The 17,646-nt window shown below is 41.0% G+C and overlaps 1 protein-coding gene across 1 annotated transcript in view; it reads left to right on the plus strand.

Moving 5' to 3' along the window:
- The window catches only part of LOC138851235 (cell adhesion molecule Dscam2-like), a gene marked incomplete at its 3' end in the record, with an annotated part of 206,258 nt that overhangs the window by 36,300 nt on the left and 152,312 nt on the right, over positions 1 to 17,646 (plus strand). Inside the window, exon 3 of the mRNA XM_070080113.1 lies at positions 5,537 to 5,698. Within this exon, the coding sequence (XP_069936214.1) occupies positions 5,537 to 5,698 (162 nt within the window). The remainder of the gene's footprint in view (positions 1 to 5,536; positions 5,699 to 17,646) is intronic.

The raw sequence follows: 17,646 nt of genomic DNA on the forward strand, positions 1-17,646 counted from the left end.
ATCTTGTGTGAGACACGAGGCTTTGAGGGCTTGAACAATGGTGAAACCACACGGGATGAATCAACCTTGGACCTCCATGTACCAACAAAATTCTGAACATATGGAAATAAATATTCCCAATTTCAGAGCTCATGATTATAAATAAAGCTGGGCATGATGCCTTAATTTATAAAGATTCCTTAGTCACACAGCATTCTCTTTCTCAAAATATGTTGATTTCTCCGTTTACGAATCCACTGGTGTAGCCTGTAGTGACGTTGTTGTCATGCAGATTGATGGTTCTGCATGACAGCCTTCCACTCTTCGACTCCTTCACTTTTCAGACCCAGATATTTGCTCTACTTTTTACACTCAAGTTTGTCCATATATTCCATCGATGCCCTTAACTCCGTAAGTATCATCCGCGATATTCTTCCAGAAGCCAAACACTTCAGTTCAATTATAAACTGAAATCAGAATGCACCTTCTGTGAATTCCCTCTCACAATGGTCTTCAAATTCATAACAGAACTAATGAATTGGCCAAGGCCAAGGAAGAAGCACTACACAAATAATCCACACCTGGTTAGACTTGGACCATGGACAAATCACAGTGAAGTGAGAAGGTAAGAATTACAGAATACATGCGAGAGAGGGCAGAGGAAGAAGACTGAGGGACGGATCATCTCAAACCACCGCTCCACTTATACTGTCTTCAGGACTGTAATCACCTCTTTATTCGTTTGATGAAATCTAGTGACCAGGCAGAAATATTTCGTCTGAAAAGATACTTCAGTGTTGCTCATGTATCTTATTCATCAACTTGTCGGTATTATATACTGTTTATATGATGCACACACAGACATTTTTCAGCCTCCTAATTTATATACTGTGATGTACGTAACTCTTCGAAAAGTGTATAACAGAGATGTATTTAATTCTCAGCTCATAGAGCAATTTGTAACTCAGGGGCGTATCTACGGAAAATAGTGGCTGTGGCAAGCACTGAAAATGTACCCGTGTCCAATCATCTGACACCCGTTTCTTAGATAACTTTACCATAAAATCAGCTTAAAAACACAAGTCAAGCTCTTTTGTCTTTTAATTAACAAATTATGGCATTAACTGAAAATTACAACTGACCTTCGTTGCTTTCACCGATGCAAATTGGACTGTGATGTGCTCAAATTCAGCGTTTTTTTTAGTTTTTTTTCTTTCTACACTCAGCAGAGCAAGATCACACAGTCTACCTTGACCCATGGAGGCTCTTATATAGGAAAGTTTGAACTTTCTGAATGATCTCTCACAGCGGGCAATGGAAACTGCGATGACTAGCCTTATCTGAACAGTAATGTGAAGACTGGGGAAGACACTCTCATTTCCATGCTGAACAATAAATTCAAGAAGCTCTTCAGGTCTTGATATTTTCCTGTTGGCCCAACTTGATAGCAACATTCTGCAATCTAAAATTTGTTCATATAGCTGCTGTCCATCAACAGAGCTGCACATTTCGCCCAAATTTTCGCACTTCTTCTTTAGGTCGTTACTATCAGCGCCGTAACACAGTCTCTCGATCGAGAAGCAACCCAAACTTGACGTCACCTCACCGAGAGAACCTTTGATCCATTCATCTGTGAAGACGGTCGAGTGTTTCCTTCATGACTCTTTCCATTTCCTCATTGGCTGTCAACCCAACGTATTTCGAGTTCTCATCAGCCACATGTTTCTTGCGTCTGTTTACTTGCGTCTGTTTACTTGCGTCTTTTTACTTCCGTCTTTTTACTTGCGTCTTTTTACTTTCTGCGTCAATATTTCATTCTTGACAGAGACCGTGTCTTTCTTCCAGTGACTCATTGATCAACACTTCTCTTTCATAATTAAAATGATCTCGAAGGGTTTCAAATCCAGGGCAGCATCGTGGAAGTTCATCTTGCAGCCTCTTTTGAATACTGTTAATACAAATGAGTACTTTCTTCCAAAATCGTAGCAAAATCAGACAATCGTAAGTCAACACGCGGTTATACAGCTGCCTCACGTCACTTCTTGTTTCACTGGTCTCGTTGTCATTGTCATGTTCTGGATAACTTGAAGAATCTCTTCAAGGTCCTTCTCGACGGGCTTCACTGCTTCTGACTTTGCACTCCACCTGATGTTGGACTCCGACTTACCCACAGGCATTGCGTTTTGAGTTTTTCCCAGCGCTGTATTGAATGAGAGAACAACAAGGAGAGAGGTTCGACGGTTCCAAAAAACGTGACCATCAATGGTTGATCATCAAGTGGTTTAACAAACTAGCCATCCTAGTGCTTCTCACCCATGATAGTCAGAGACAGATCATATATCTGAAGAAAATTCTTTGTTTCACTATCCGACGATGGTTTGTCTGACTAATAGAAACTGCGAAGTGGCTCCCCCCTTCAAGTGGCTCCCAGGACACATGTCATACCTTAGGTACGCCACTGAACTCAGTGTATACATGAAGAAGTATGTAACTTAATGTCTATATAAAGAGATGTGTGTAATTATGAGCGTATGTTTAGCGATGTGTTTAACTCTCAGTTTATAAGCACTGAAAGGTGTGTAACTCTTACTGTATTTACACTGACAAGTGCTTAACTCTCTGTGCCTATACAATGGGAACTTAAAATAACGATTTTGTAGGTAATTAAGTTGTAATTAATGATGCACATTACACAAATAACCCGCACATAGAAGAGAGGAGCTTACGGACCGAAACGTCGTCGTAAGCTCCTCTCTTCTATGTGCGGGTTATTTGTGTATTGTTCCAGTCACGGTATTGATGCACATAGCTCATGAATGGTATACAGTACCGACAAGATGAAAATTAGACACATGTGCAGCATTTAGGTATCTTTATTGTAGACGTTTCGCCATCCAGTGGCTTTATCAATACAAATTCCAGGACATAATTTGAAGACAGTAGAACTATATACAAAAGCTGTGTCTAATTTTCATCAGTGACTAGTGTAGTCACTTGCTTACCTCAGAAAGCTCACTGACTGTCCGTGGGTTAAAAATACAGTAAGGTTAAAAACTATGATTAGATTCTTGGAAAATCCCAGTATATATTCACTGGGAGACATAACCCACTCGATGATTTGAACACTTCGTTTATACACACGTAAATATATTTTATGAACGAACAGGAATTCTGGCGACCACATTGTATACACACAGAGATGTGTTTTTGTATCAGCCAGTACCGCCTGTTGCTTAACCCATAACCACCTGTTGACTCAACGAACACCACCTGTTGCCTCACCCAACACCACCTGTTGCCTTACCCACTCAGCCTTACGTCACTCAGCACCGCCTATTGCTTCACCCAGCACCACGTGTAGCCTCGCCCAGCTGCTGCCTCACCAACACCACCTGTTGCCTCACCCAGCACCACCTGTTGGTTTACCCAGCGCCACCTGTTGAGTCACCCAGCACCACCTGCTGCCTCACCCAGACCACCTCTTGCCTCACCCAGCACCACCTGTTGCCTCACCTAGTAGTTCCTGTGGCATAACCTTCCACCTGTTTACTCATTCAGTATCATCAGTTGCCTCGCTTAGCACTACCTGTTACCTCACCATCTGTTTACTCTCAGTTCACCAGCTTTTTCCTGAACTAGAACCACCTTTGCCCTAAACCAAAACCACCTGCATCCTGAAGCAGAACTACCTGTGTCCTAAACCAGAACCACCTGTGTCCTAAACCAGAACCACCTGCATCCTGAAACAAAATCATCTGTGTCCTAAACCAGAACCACCTGTGTCCTAAACCAGAACCACCTGCATCCTGAAACAAAATCATCTGTGTCCTAAACCAGAACCACCTGTGTCCTAAACCAGAATCACCTGTGTCCTAAACCAGAGGTCTGTATCCTGCACCAGAAGCACCTGTGTCCTGCACCAGAACCACCTGTGTCCTAAACCAGATCCTCCTATGTCCTACACCAGAACCACCTGTGTCCAGAACTAGAACCACCTGTATACTGAACCAGAACCACCTGTATCCTGAACCAGAACCTCCTGTGTCTTGAACCAGAACCACCTGTATCCTAAAACGAGCGTCACATGTATCTTGAACCAGAACCACCTGTGTACTGAACCAGGCAATTTATTGCCTAACGGAGCATCATGTCTGTCCTGAACTACCTGTTGTCTCAACCACCTGTTGCCTCAACCACCTGTTGCCTCAACCACCTGTTGCCTCAACCAGGAATGTTATTCACCTAATTCTACTTCATAATTCACATAGAGCCACCTGCTAATTATTCTCCAGCCAGCTGTGTGGTGCACCAGACAGCTGTGTGGTACAAGAAACAGCTGTGTGGTACAAGCAGCTGTGTGGTACAACAAATAGAGGTATAGCACACCAAACACCTGTGTGGTACAACTAAATGCTGTGTGGTACAACAGACAGCTGTGTAGTACAAAATACAGATGTGTGGTACAATAAACAGATGTGTGATACAACAGACCGATGTCCGGTACAACAAACCGATGTGTGGTACAACAAACCGATGTGTGGTACAACAAACCGATGTGTGGTACAACAAACCGATGTGTGGTACAAAGTTGTGTGGTACAACACAGTTGTGTGGTACAACAAACAGCTGTGTGGTACAACAAACAGTTGTGTGGTACAACAAACAGCTGTGTGGTACAACAAACAGTTGTGTGGTACAACAAACAGCTGTGTGGTACAACAAACAGTTGTGTGGTACAACAAACAGTTGTGTGGTACAACAAACAGTTGTGTGGTACAACAAACAGTTGTGTGGTACAACAAACAGTTGTGTGGTACAACAAACAGTTGTGTGGTACAACAAACAGTTGTGTGGTACAACAAACAGCTGTGTGGTACAACAAACAGTTGTGTGGTACAACAAACAGTTGTGTGGTACAACAAACAGTTGTGTGGTACAACAAACAGTTGTGTGGTACAACAAACAGTTGTGTGGTACAACAAACAGTTGTGTGGTACAACAAACAGTTGTGTGGTACAACAAACAGTTGTGTGGTACAACAAACAGCTGTGTGGTACAACAAACAGTTGTGTGGTACAACAAACAGTTGTGTGGTACAACAAACAGTTGTGTGGTACAACAAACAGTTGTGTGGTACAACAAACAGTTGTGTGGTACAACAAACAGTTGTGTGGTACAACAAACAGTTGTGTGGTACAACAAACAGTTGTGTGGTACAACAAACAGTTGTGTGGTACAACAAGCAGATGTGTGGTACAACAAACAGTTGTGTGGTACAACAAGCAGATGTGTGGTACTACAGATGTGTGGTACAACAAACAGCTGTGTGGTACAACAAACAGTTGTGTGGTACAACAAACAGTTGTGTGGTACAACAAACAGCTGTGTGGTACAACAAACAGTTGTGTGGTACAACAAGCAGATGTGTGGTACTACAGATGTGTGGTACAACAAACAGTTGTGTGGTACAACAAACAGCTGTGTGGTACAACAGACAGCTGTGTGGTACAACAGACAGCTGTGTGGTACAACACTAACCACAATCTTCCTGATACAGGGGGACGTGTGCTGCCAATCAACCGTCGTCAGCGAGTGTCAGCTGAGGGAGTGCTGTCAGTCAGGCAGGTGAGCCGCCTTGCTGACCAAGGTGACTACACTTACACAGCCACCAGCAAGCAGGGATACCCCTCCTCCCAGACCCTGCAGCTGCGAGTCCTGGGTAAGCCAGAGTAGGAATACCTGACTCCTAGCATCATGGGTAAGACATTACAGGATACCTGACTTCTGGCATCCTGAGTAAGACAATACAGGGATACCTGACTCCTAACATCCTGGGTAAGACAGTACAGAGATACCTGACTTCTGGCATCCTGAGTAAGAAACTACAGGAATACCTGACTTCTGGCGTATTTGGTAAGACTGTACAGGGATACCTGACTTCTGGCATCCTGAGTAAGAGAGTACAGGGATACCTGACTCCTAGCATCCTGGGTAAGACAGTACAGGGATACCTGACTTCTGGCATCCTGAGTAAGACAGTACGGGGATACCTGGCTTCTATCATCCTGGGTAAAACGGTACAGGGATACCTGGCTTTTTGCAACCTGGGTAAGAGAGTGCAGGAATACCTTACTTCTAGCATCCTGCGTAAGACTATGTAGGGGTACCTGTCTTCTGACCTTCTGGGTAAGGGATACTTGACTTCTTGCGTATACCTGGTACCACGTATACCTGGCTTATAGAGTAATGGGTAAGACAGTGCAGGTATACCTGCTTCTGGCATTTTGGGTAAGACAGTAAAGGGATTCATGACTTCTGGTATCCTGGGTAAGACTGCAGGGATACCTAGCTTCTGGCGTCCTTGGTAAGACTGTACAGGGATACCTGGCTTCTGGCGTCTTAAATAAGACAGTGCAGGGACACTTGACTTCTTGCATCCTTGGTAAGACTGTGTAGGGATACCCGATTTCTGGCACCCTGGGTAAGACAGTTGAGAGATATCTGACTTCTAGCAATCTATGTAAGACTGTGTAGGTATACCTGACTTCTGGCGTTCTGGATAAGACACTACAGGGATACCTGACCTTGGCGTTCTGGGCAAATCAATGCAAGTATACCTGGCTTAGAGTCATGGGCAAGACAGTGCAGGGATACTTGGATTCTAGCGTCCTGGGAAAGATATTTCGGGGATACCTGACTTCTCGCCTCCTGGGTTAGACAGTGCAGGGATTCCTGGCTTCTAGGGTCCTGAGAAAGATAATGCAGGAATACCTTGCGTCTCGTATTCTGCCAAAGACAGTGCAGGGATACCTGCCTTCTTGGATCCTGGATATGACAGTGAAGGGATACCTGTATTCTAGAATTCTGGATAAGACAGAGTTGGGATACAGGGCTTCCCGGGTTTTGTGTAAGACAGTGCAGGGATACCTAGCTTTTCGGATCTTGTGAAAGTTATAGTAGTAGTAATACTAGTAATACTAGTAGTAGTAGTAAAAGTAGTAATAGTAGAAATAGTAGTAGTAGTAGAAATAGTAGTAGTAATAGTGGAAGTACTAGTGGTAATAGAAGTGGTAGTATTAGTGTTAGTGGTAGCAGTAGTAGTAGCAGTAGTAGTAACAGTAGTAGTTACATTAGTAGTAGCAGTAGTAGTAGCAGCAGTAATAGTAGTAGCAGCAGTAATATTAGTAGTAGTAACAGTACTAGTAGTAGTACTGGTAGCAGAAGTAGTGGTAGTGATAGCAGTATCAGTATTATGCTCACTCTCTCTCTCTCTCTCTCTCTCTCTCTCTCGAGAGAGAGAGAGAGAGAGAGCACTAAAGTCATATGTGCCCTACAGTACCTCGAGAATAGGAATTAAAACTGGGAAAGCGGGTGTATCTAATATAGTGGATCAAGAGCAGTTCCGCAGCATCAAGGAGTCTCCCTTGTCGGGAGAAGAGGAGGACGAGGAGGGTGGAAGCTGGCTTCGTACACTACTTAATTATTAATAAGGTGCCTTTTCACTTCCATAATTCCGGCGACCTTCCCACTCACATTATCACTGGTTAACGTATTTAAACAAGTGCTTCGTTTATCTTTATAAAATTTAATGTATTTTTGGTGACGATTCCAAAAATTAACTCTTGTTTACACTGTATGAACGGTTTCATCATAGAGGACTAGTTCCCCTTTTCTGTATGAATAACTGAAGCGAAAATGAGGGGAAAACTCTGAAGTTGGGTTGTGTGGGTGAGCGTTGATGCAGTACACATGTGATGAAGGAACTGATGTTAGTTTTATGTCTTAAGAATGAAAAGAAGCCGACTACATTAAAACTAGGCAAAGCAAAATTAAATGGGGAGAGGGAAGGTAGAATTTCAGTGGAGTGGAGTAAGTGGGGCTAAATCTGGTGTATCTGATTATTAGATGATTTACTATAGGAGGAGAGGAAGGGATATGAATATTTAAATTAAAAAATTATGTAAATTTGATTAAGAGTCGGATATGGGAAGTGTTTATGCACCTAAGAAAGAGAAGTATGTAGAGGAGAGGGTGAGAAAGTAAGTGTTTTGGGGACCTAAATGCTTAAGTGGAAGAAAATGGTGTAGAGGACATAGTAGGAAAGTTTTGAGTGCCAGGAGTAAATGATAATGGGGGCTCTCCAACGGAATTATATATATAAAGATGCAGTATTTGTAACGGATGGTATTTGGTACTACTTATTTTAATAAAAAGTGGATAACTACACGAGATAGGTTACTGGACACAATGTCAGAAGTTTGTTAGATAATATAGTACTAGTAGATAAAAAGTGTATAAGTAGAGGATTGCAGAGGAACAAGGGGGATTTAGGAAGTATAATTCCAATGTACAACTATGATTCAAGTATCTTGGGTTAAAATTTATTATTTGTCAGTCAAATTGCGTACTCAGAGGTTTTTAATGTACTTTTCATAGGAGTTTTTAATAGTATAGTAGTAGATGTTTAAAACAAGTGTTTACCTTGAAGCATAATAGTAAACTATACTTAGATAATAGAAAGAAACTACTTGTTGCATTTACAGATTTAAAAACAGCATGATTGGATGTATAGCGGAGCAGATGGTGCTAATGTTACAAGCTGGAAACAGGTTACTAAAAGCAGTAAACAATTTTTATGTGAAGAGGATGAGTTAGTGTACGCAGGAAAGGAAAGTTTCTCTAGTAAAAGTAGACATTTGACTGGGATATGTACTGTCACCATAGTGACATGTTTATAGAAGGGGGCTGTAAAATAAGTGAATACTAGGGTGTTTGGGAAGTTTGTGGGGTTGAAATATTTGGTATGTGATATAGAGTGGAGGTTGTTACAGTTGCTCTTTGCTGATTACACGTATCTTTTTGGGAAAATTCTGTGGAAATTTGCGAAGTTTGGTGGAGGAATTGGAGAGTATGTAAAAGAGGGAAATTAAAATTGAAGATAGGAAAGAGTAATCTGATGAGCGTAATAAAAATAATTTGGGAATGAGAGAGAGAATATAAGATTGGAAATAGAGTAACCGGAGGAAGTTAATGCATTTAAATATTTATGGGTAGACTTGTTGGCGAACTGAGCTATGAAATATGAGATTAAACATAGAATTAACGAGAGGATAAAAGGTTGATGGCGAGTTGAGATATATGAGGAGACAAAGAACTTTATCTACGGAGGCATGAAGGAAATGCATCAGAGTATAGTGATACCAACAATATTGCATGGGTGCGAAGCAAGAGTTTCAAACGTTGCAGTGAGGAGGAGGCTGCAGGCAGTAAAGATTCTGTTTGCAGGCAATGTAATGTGTCAGTATTATATATAATTTGAAGCTCGGAGATCAGGAGAGTGTGCGGGGGTTATCAAGAGACAAAAATAAAAAAACTCAGAAGGATTATTAAGATAATTTCGACGTTAAGAATGAATGGAGCAAAAAATGGAATGACCAGGTGGGTATATGACTACTGGGGTGGAGGGTAAGGTTGGTGGGAGTCGTCCAAGGAAAGTTTGGAGCGAGAGAAGACAGGAAAAAAAAATATGAGTACAGGGTTCCTGAACATCAAACAGATCCTACACATACAACAGGTTCCTGAACCTCAAACAGATCCTGAACATCAAACAGATCCTAAACATGTTCTTGAACATCAAACAGATCCTAAACATCCAACAGATTCCTAAACATCCAACAGATTCCTAAACATCCAACAGATTCTTGAACATACAACAGATTCCTGAACACCCATCAGATTCCTGAACATCCAACAGGTTCCTGAACATTCAACAGGTTTCTAAACATCCAACAGATTCCTGAACATCCAACAGGTTCCTGAACATCCAACAGGTTCTTGAACATCCAACAGATTCCTGAATATCCAATATAGGTTCGTGAACATCCAACAGGTTCCTGAACATCCAACAGGTTCCTGAACATCCAACAGGTTCCTGAACATCCAACAGGTTCCTGAACATCCAACAGGTCCCTGAATATCCAATAGGTTCGTGAACATCCAACAGGTACCTGAGCATCCAACAGATTCCTAAACATTCACCTGGTTCAAGCGAGTTAGACTGGAATAAGTGGAGACAAGTGGTGTGAATGAAGTGCAGTGAGATGGTGATCAAGATTACATTGCTGAAGGGATCCATCGAAATCTGTTATCTGGATTTAGGTTCTGAAAGTGGGGGACGCATTGCAGGAACTTTAATTAAAAGAAGAGTGAGGATGCTGCAGTTCAGTCATTTTCAACTGAGATGTGAGCACATTTCAGAAAAAACAGCGATTGAATGAATGACAGTCGAAGTGCTGCCTCTTTTATGGGTTCATCCAACCTCTGTGAGAGACCGTTGGTGTGATAATAATAATAATAATAATAATAATAATAATAATAATAATTCTCCATTGGGATTTGGAACAGAATTCTTCCTCCGTAAGACATGGGTATCGTAAGAGGCGACTAAAATGCCGGGAGCAAGGTGCTAGTAACCCCTTCTCCTGTATGCATTACTAAATTTAAAGAGATACGGTGGGATGCGGCCGGTTTGTTGAAATAATAATAATAATAATAATAATAATAATTATTATTATTATTATTATTAATTGCTGAAACAATACAACAAGAACAACAAGCACAGCCACAGCAGTGCTCTAGAGCAGTACTCTGGACCACTACTCAGAAGTACAGTTTTAGAACAGTACTCTAAATTATTACCCTAGTGCATTACTCTAGAACAGTACCCTAGAGCAATATTCTAGAGCTTTGTTCATGACCAGCACTCTAGAGAAGCACTCTAGAACAGCACTGTGGAACATTACTTTAGAGCACTACTCTAGAGAATCTATCTAGAGTAGTGCTCTTCAACAATGTACTAAAGCTGTAATCTAGAAAATTAGTGCAGTAATCCAAAGCATTACATTAGAGCAGTAATCTAGAACAGTACTTTAGAGTATTCTAGAGCAGTATTTTAGAGCAGTTCTCATGAACTGAATTTTAGAGCAGTAGAGCACTGCTCTAGAAAATTATTTCATATCAGTTCTCTAGGGCAGTACTCTACAACAATATTCTGGAGCACTATTCTAGAGCATCACTAGAGCACTACTCAAAACATTAATTTAGAGTAATACTCTAGACGGGTTCTCTAGAGCAGATCTTTACCGCAGTACTGCAGTGCAGTTCTCTAGAGCAGATCTTTACCGCAGTACTGCAGTGCAGTTCTCTAGAGCAGATCTTTACAACAGTACGCTAGAAAAGAACTCTTGAATATTAGTTTAGAGCAGTATTTCAGAACTGCACTCTAGAGTAGTACTCTAGAGCAGTACTCTACATCATTCTTCTAAAGCAGTACTCTAGAGGAAGTCTAGAGTGGTACTATAGAATATTACTTTGTAGCAGTACTTTAGAACAGTACTCCAGAGCAGTACTCTAGACAGTTTTGACTAGTACTTTGAAGTAGTACTATAGAGCTTTACTTTTGAGCATTACTGTAGAGCGGTGCTCTAGAACAGTACCTCTTCAAGGGGGGCTCCTTGGCGTGGTGAAGAGGCTCTTGGTCTGAGGAATTAGACCTGTTAGTCTCCTTCCTCAGACCGAACCTAATTACCCCCCAATCGGGCCCTTCCCTATCCCATCCTCCCCATCCTTCCCTTTTTCCTTTCCTCCTCCTTTTCCCCGCCCCTCCCTTTTACCCTTCCTCTTTTTGGCCTTTGGGATTTTTTCCCACAGGCTCACTAGTTCCTAGGTAGACGAAAGGGTACCGGGGTCCATCCCATTCCGTTGAGGTTCTTGGCGGTGGCGTAGTTTGCCGTGGGATCTGGATCGCCTGAGGATGTCCCGATCCCTCTCAGGTATCCCGGAGGGTGGCTTTGGGTGTCTTTCGGGCGACGGGTGTATCTCTGGAAGCACCTTTCGGATTCCGGGGGTGGTGGCCGAAGGAGGTATGCTTTGTGGCGGATATACTCATGAGCAGTACTCTAGAACAGTACTCATGAGCAGTACTCTAGAACAGTACTCATGAGCAGTACTCTAGAACAGTACTCATGAGCAGTACTCTAGAGAATTACGTTAGAGCAGTGTTTTAGAGCAAAACTCTAGAACAGTACCGTAGAACAAACGAGAACAGTGTTCTAGAAAGTGTACTATAGCAGCAATCTAGAGAAGTACAACAAAGGATTACCCTAGAGCAGTACTCTAGAACATTACATTAGAGCAGTATGCTTGAGGTGTATTCTAGAGCAGCACTCTAGAGCTATTCTTTAGAGTAGTACCCTAGAGCTGTACTCTAGAGCATTATTTTAAAGCAGTACTGTACTCTAGAGCAGTACTGTGGAACAGATTTTTAGAGGAGTACTCTAGAGCAGTACTCTAGTACAAAAGAGCAGGGCTCTAGAACATTAGAGTAGAAATCTAAAGCAGGAATATAAAGTAATACCCTAGAGCATTACTCTAGAATATTACTTTAGAGTATTACACTAGAACAAAACTCTAGAGTGGAGAGTGTTGCTAGAGACAACTCTAGAACATTACTTCAGATATTTACTCTTGAATATCACTTCAGAGTAATGTAGAGCAGTGCTCTAGAGCAGTACTCTTGAAAGCGCTCTAGGGAAGTCCTATGCTGACTCTCTAGAGTAGTGACTTGGAGCATTAACGTAATATTCTAGAACAGTTTTTCGAACATTACAGCGGAAATGTACTCTAGAGCATTTATCTAGATCTACACTGTAGAAGAGCACTCTAGAACAGTACTCTTGAGCAATATTCTAGAGCTGTATGCAAGAAAATTACTCTAGAGAAGTAAGCTTAGAGCATTGTTTTAGAGTAGAAATCTAGATTAGTACTCTAGAGCTGTATTCAAGGCCATTAATTTGGAACGGTACTGTAGAGTAGTACTCTAAAGCAATACAACAGAACGATATTCTAAAACAATACTGTAGAGCGCTTGTATAGAGCAGTACTCTAAAACATTAGTGCAGTATTACATAGCTGTATTTTAAAGCAGTAATACAGAGCACTACTGCTCTAGAGCAATCCTTTGCAGCAGCACTCTAGAACATTATTCTAGAGTAATACTCTTCAGCTTTATTTTAGAGGAGTACTCTTAAATAGTTCTCTAACCCAGTGCTTAGAGCAGTTCTCTAGACTAGTACTCTAGAGCAGTACAGTAGAACTAATCTAGAGCAGTAGAGCCTTACTCTAGAAGAGAAATCTAGAACAGCAATCTACAGCAGTACTATAGCCAACTATTTTGAGCACTTTTCTAAATCACTGGAGCTGTATTCTAGAGCAGTACTTTAACCAGTAATCTAGAGCAGTGTTCTGACCAGTAATTTAGAGCTGTCCTCTAGGGCTGTATGCTAGAAAAACAGAGAAGTAATCTACAGCATTATTTTAGAGCACTATTCTAGAGAAGTACTCAAAGCCATTAATTTCGAGCAGTATTAAAGAGCAGTACTCTAGAGCAGTACTCTAGTACAAAAGAGCAGGGCTCTAGAACATTAGAGTAGAAATCTAAAGCAGGAATATAAAGTAATACCCTAGAGCATTACTCTAGAATATTACTTTAGAGTATTACACTAGAACAAAACTCTAGAGTGGAGAGTGTTGCTAGAGACAACTCTAGAACATTACTTCAGATATTTACTCTTGAATATCACTTCAGAGTAATGTAGAGCAGTGCTCTAGAGCAGTACTCTTGAAAGCGCTCTAGGGAAGTCCTATGCTGACTCTCTAGAGTAGTGACTTGGAGCATTAACGTAATATTCTAGAACAGTTTTTCGAACATTACAGCGGAAATGTACTCTAGAGCATTTATCTAGATCTACACTGTAGAAGAGCACTCTAGAACAGTACTCTTGAGCAATATTCTAGAGCTGTATGCAAGAAAATTACTCTAGAGAAGTAAGCTTAGAGCATTGTTTTAGAGCAGAAATCTAGATTAGTACTCTAGAGCTGTATTCAAGGCCATTAATTTGGAACGGTACTGTAGAGTAGTACTCTAAAGCAATACAACAGAACGATATTCTAAAACAATACTGTAGAGCGATTGTATAGAGCAGTACTCTAAAACATTAGTGCAGTATTACATAGCTGTATTTTAAGGCAGTAATACAGAGCACTACTGCTCTAGAGCAATCCTTTGCAGCAGCACTCTAGAACATTATTCTAGAGTAATACTCTTCAGCTTTATTTTAGAGGAGTACTCTTAAATAGTTTTCTAACCCAGTGCTTAGAGCAGTTCTCTAGACTAGTACTCTAGAGCAGTACAGTAGAACTAATCTAGAGCAGTAGAGCCTTACTCTAGAAGAGAAATCTAGAACAGCAATCTACAGCAGTACTATAGCCAACTATTTTGAGCACTTTTCTAAATCACTGGAGCTGTATTCTAGAGCAGTACTTTAACCAGTAATCTAGAGCAGTGTTCTGACCAGTAATTTAGAGCTGTCCTCTAGGGCTGTATGCTAGAAAAACAGAGAAGTAATCTACAGCATTATTTTAGAGCACTATTCTAGAGAAGTACTCAAAGCCATTAATTTCGAGCAGTATTAAAGAGCAGTACTCTAGAGCAGTACTCTAAAATTATGTTTTAAAGTAGGTCTCTGTAGCTGTACTCTGGAGCACTACTTTAGAGCAGTTCTCTAGAGACTAGAACAGTACTATAGCGCAATACTCTGTAGTAGTACTTTAGAACAGTTCTCTTGAGCAGTACTCTAAAACAGAGGAGGACTCTACAGATGCATTCTAGAGCAGGGCTCTAGAAGAATGTTATAGAGCAGTACTCTAGAGGAAAACTCTTCAGCATTTCTTTAGGGAATTACTTTAGTTCTCCAGAGTAGTACTCCAAATCAGCATTCTAGAGCAATAATCCCCTAAGTCACAACCACTCAGATTGAATACAAAATCCAGCCTTGTTGGTTTATTCTCTCCTCTCTCTCTGGTTGTATCCTTAACATGTTGGTGCATAAAGTTCACCATTACCACCACCAGCATCTTTGCCCTCCATGTTTCTAGTCTCCCGTGTGGCTCCAGGTATATAAGCTCACGTCTCGTTGTCTGTGCTTCAGTAACATCAAGACTACGGTACTGAACTCCTGCTTCTGGGCTGAGGGACTGATTACCACATCTACTACCTCTTCAGTTTTCCCTATTGTATTGATAAAGCCACTGGTTGACTATACGTCTACAGACAAAAGATACCCACATGTTGCACAGGTGTCAGTTCATCATGTCTGTATAATATATCGTTTAATCAAATAATGCTCCTTCTTACTATAGGCGTCATACTTATTGTACGGTAAATTAATGGCATTAACTTATCCTCTGAATTAAATACAGGAATTACATTAGCCATCTTCCACATCTCTGGCACAACACATGTTTGGATGGATGCAGTAAACAGGCTCGTTAGTGGCCAAGTTCCAACTTGCACTCTTTAAGTACCTTTAAAAACATTTCTTCGGGGCCCGGAGACTTAATTTGTTTTAGTTTGTTTAATTGTTTTATAATCATATTCCTCGTGCCAATAATATTACCTGATTTGTTTTCTTCGGGGCCTTAAATATTATTGATTGCTGGGATATATGTCTTGTGTGAAAATTAGCAAGAACTATTAAAAGGAAAGCACATTTCCTGCTCATTATCATTAAGTTGTTCTTATGCCCTTGAGCAGTACTGCTTTAGAACAGTATTCTAGAGAAGTTCTGTAGAGCATTTCTCAAGATCTTTTCTCTAGAGCAGCATTCTAAAACCATTATGTGGAACAGCTCTCTAGATCAGTCCTCTGTCGCATTTCCCTGGAAGGGTAGTCTAGAGATTTACTCTTTATCAGTACTTTAGGGTAGCGCTTTTGATATTTTAGAGCAGTAGTCTAGATCATTGCTGCTCAACAGTATTGTAGAGCGGTACAATAGAGCAGTACTCTTTAGAGTACTTTTTAGAGCGATGTTCTTGTTCAGTACTCTTAACCAGTAGTCAGAATACGCTAAACAGTTGCTCCTGAGCAATTCTCGAGAAGTACTGTAGGGCAGTAATCTAGAACAGTACTCTTGAACCATTTTTTTGGAATAACTCTAGAGCATTACTAGACAAGGGTAATGTAGATTAAGAGTTTCCACACATGTTAGAGCAGCATTCTAGAGTTTAGAGAAAGGCAGAGTGGAAGGGAAAGTTCGCCTTTGTCTTGGAGCAGAACTTTTGAGTAATATCGTTGAGCAGTACCCTAGAACAGTACTCTAGAGAAGTGATATAGAGTCTAACTACCCACTTTCTAGTTATGATGTTAGAAGTGACATGTCTTCTCGAAGTTACACTTTTTGCTAGCTATGAGGGTAGCAGTCTTTTCACCTTGTGTTCCCAGTAATGCCCAGTGTTATTCTTCCAGACCCCTCAAGGAAGGTTCCTTGATGTTGGTGAGGGGCTTTTGATTTAGGGAATTGGATCTGTGCTCCAGTTCCTCGAATTAAGCCTGAATGCCTTCCACATCCCCCCCCCAAGCGCTGTATAATCCTCCGGGTTTAGCGCTTTTCCTTGATTATAATAATAATAATCTTCCAGAAAAGTTTTCTGATGCTTAATACCCAAAATGTTATTACAATGGGTAATCAATTAATAAATAAAATCCAAAATATGGAATCTGGACTTTCATAAAGGACATTTTTTTTCTCTCTCTCTTTTTTGTTAAATAACAGCAAACTAAGATCTGATTATTCAAAATTATCGACTTTTCAATAGGTGGTTATTCACATTGTAAATACAATACGTGATTACATATTTGTATTTATGAACGTTCGTTTACATGTGGAGTTTTGTGCAACTCAGTCCCCGTGAAAGCCAGTCCAGCCAAACTTTGTCCCAGGATGTACCTGGGAGCAGGTGTCAGGGTATGCGACACTGCATTCCTCTACTTCCATCTGACAAGACGGATCCGGGGTGTTAGTCCCCCACTCCCTCTCCGAGACTAGGCGGGAGTAGGGGCATGAGTGTCCCTACACCTGCCTCATGATAATCTATGTACAGGGGCAAGAGTCTGCCCCTGATTCCCTCCCCCCCTACCCGGACAAACCTACTTCATAGCAAGGTAGATACAAGGGGGAGAATCCTCAACTCCCTCCTGATAAGGTGGGAGCAGGGGTATGGGACCCCCACATCAGCCTCCTTACAAAGCAGGTGTGGAGAAGAGAACTTTTATAATGTAAATAGTTCAGAAAACCGATAAGTTAAAGAATGAGACACTTGTGCAACATTTGGGAACCTTTACTGCGAAAACATTTCGCCGGCCAGTGGCGTCTTCGGTCCAATACAGAGAAGAACGGTGCTCACAGTAAATATATTTCCCAGAGGAAAATTAGGTCAAGTAAAAATGATCCCAAATGGATGAAGAAGAGACTGAAACATCTATTTGGAGAGAAGAGAGGAATTTATAGGCGCATCAGAAGGGAAGAGGACAACTTTATTAACCAGTAAGTTCATATTAAAAGAGAGGTAAACAAGAGACTAGAAAAGTTAAACGCGACTATGAAATTAAAGTAGCTAGAAAATCGAAGATAAATCCAAATGGTGTCTTTCACGTGTATAAAACAAAGATGAGGGGAAAAATATTAGTACTAAGAACTGGGTGGTCAGCTTTCTGATATTGAGCAGGAAATGTGTTCTCTTTTTAATTGTCATTTCTTACCAGTCTTTACA

Source organism: Cherax quadricarinatus, unplaced genomic scaffold (assembly GCF_038502225.1).
Source record: "Cherax quadricarinatus isolate ZL_2023a unplaced genomic scaffold, ASM3850222v1 Contig152, whole genome shotgun sequence".
Classification (NCBI taxonomy): domain Eukaryota; kingdom Metazoa; phylum Arthropoda; class Malacostraca; order Decapoda; family Parastacidae; genus Cherax; species Cherax quadricarinatus.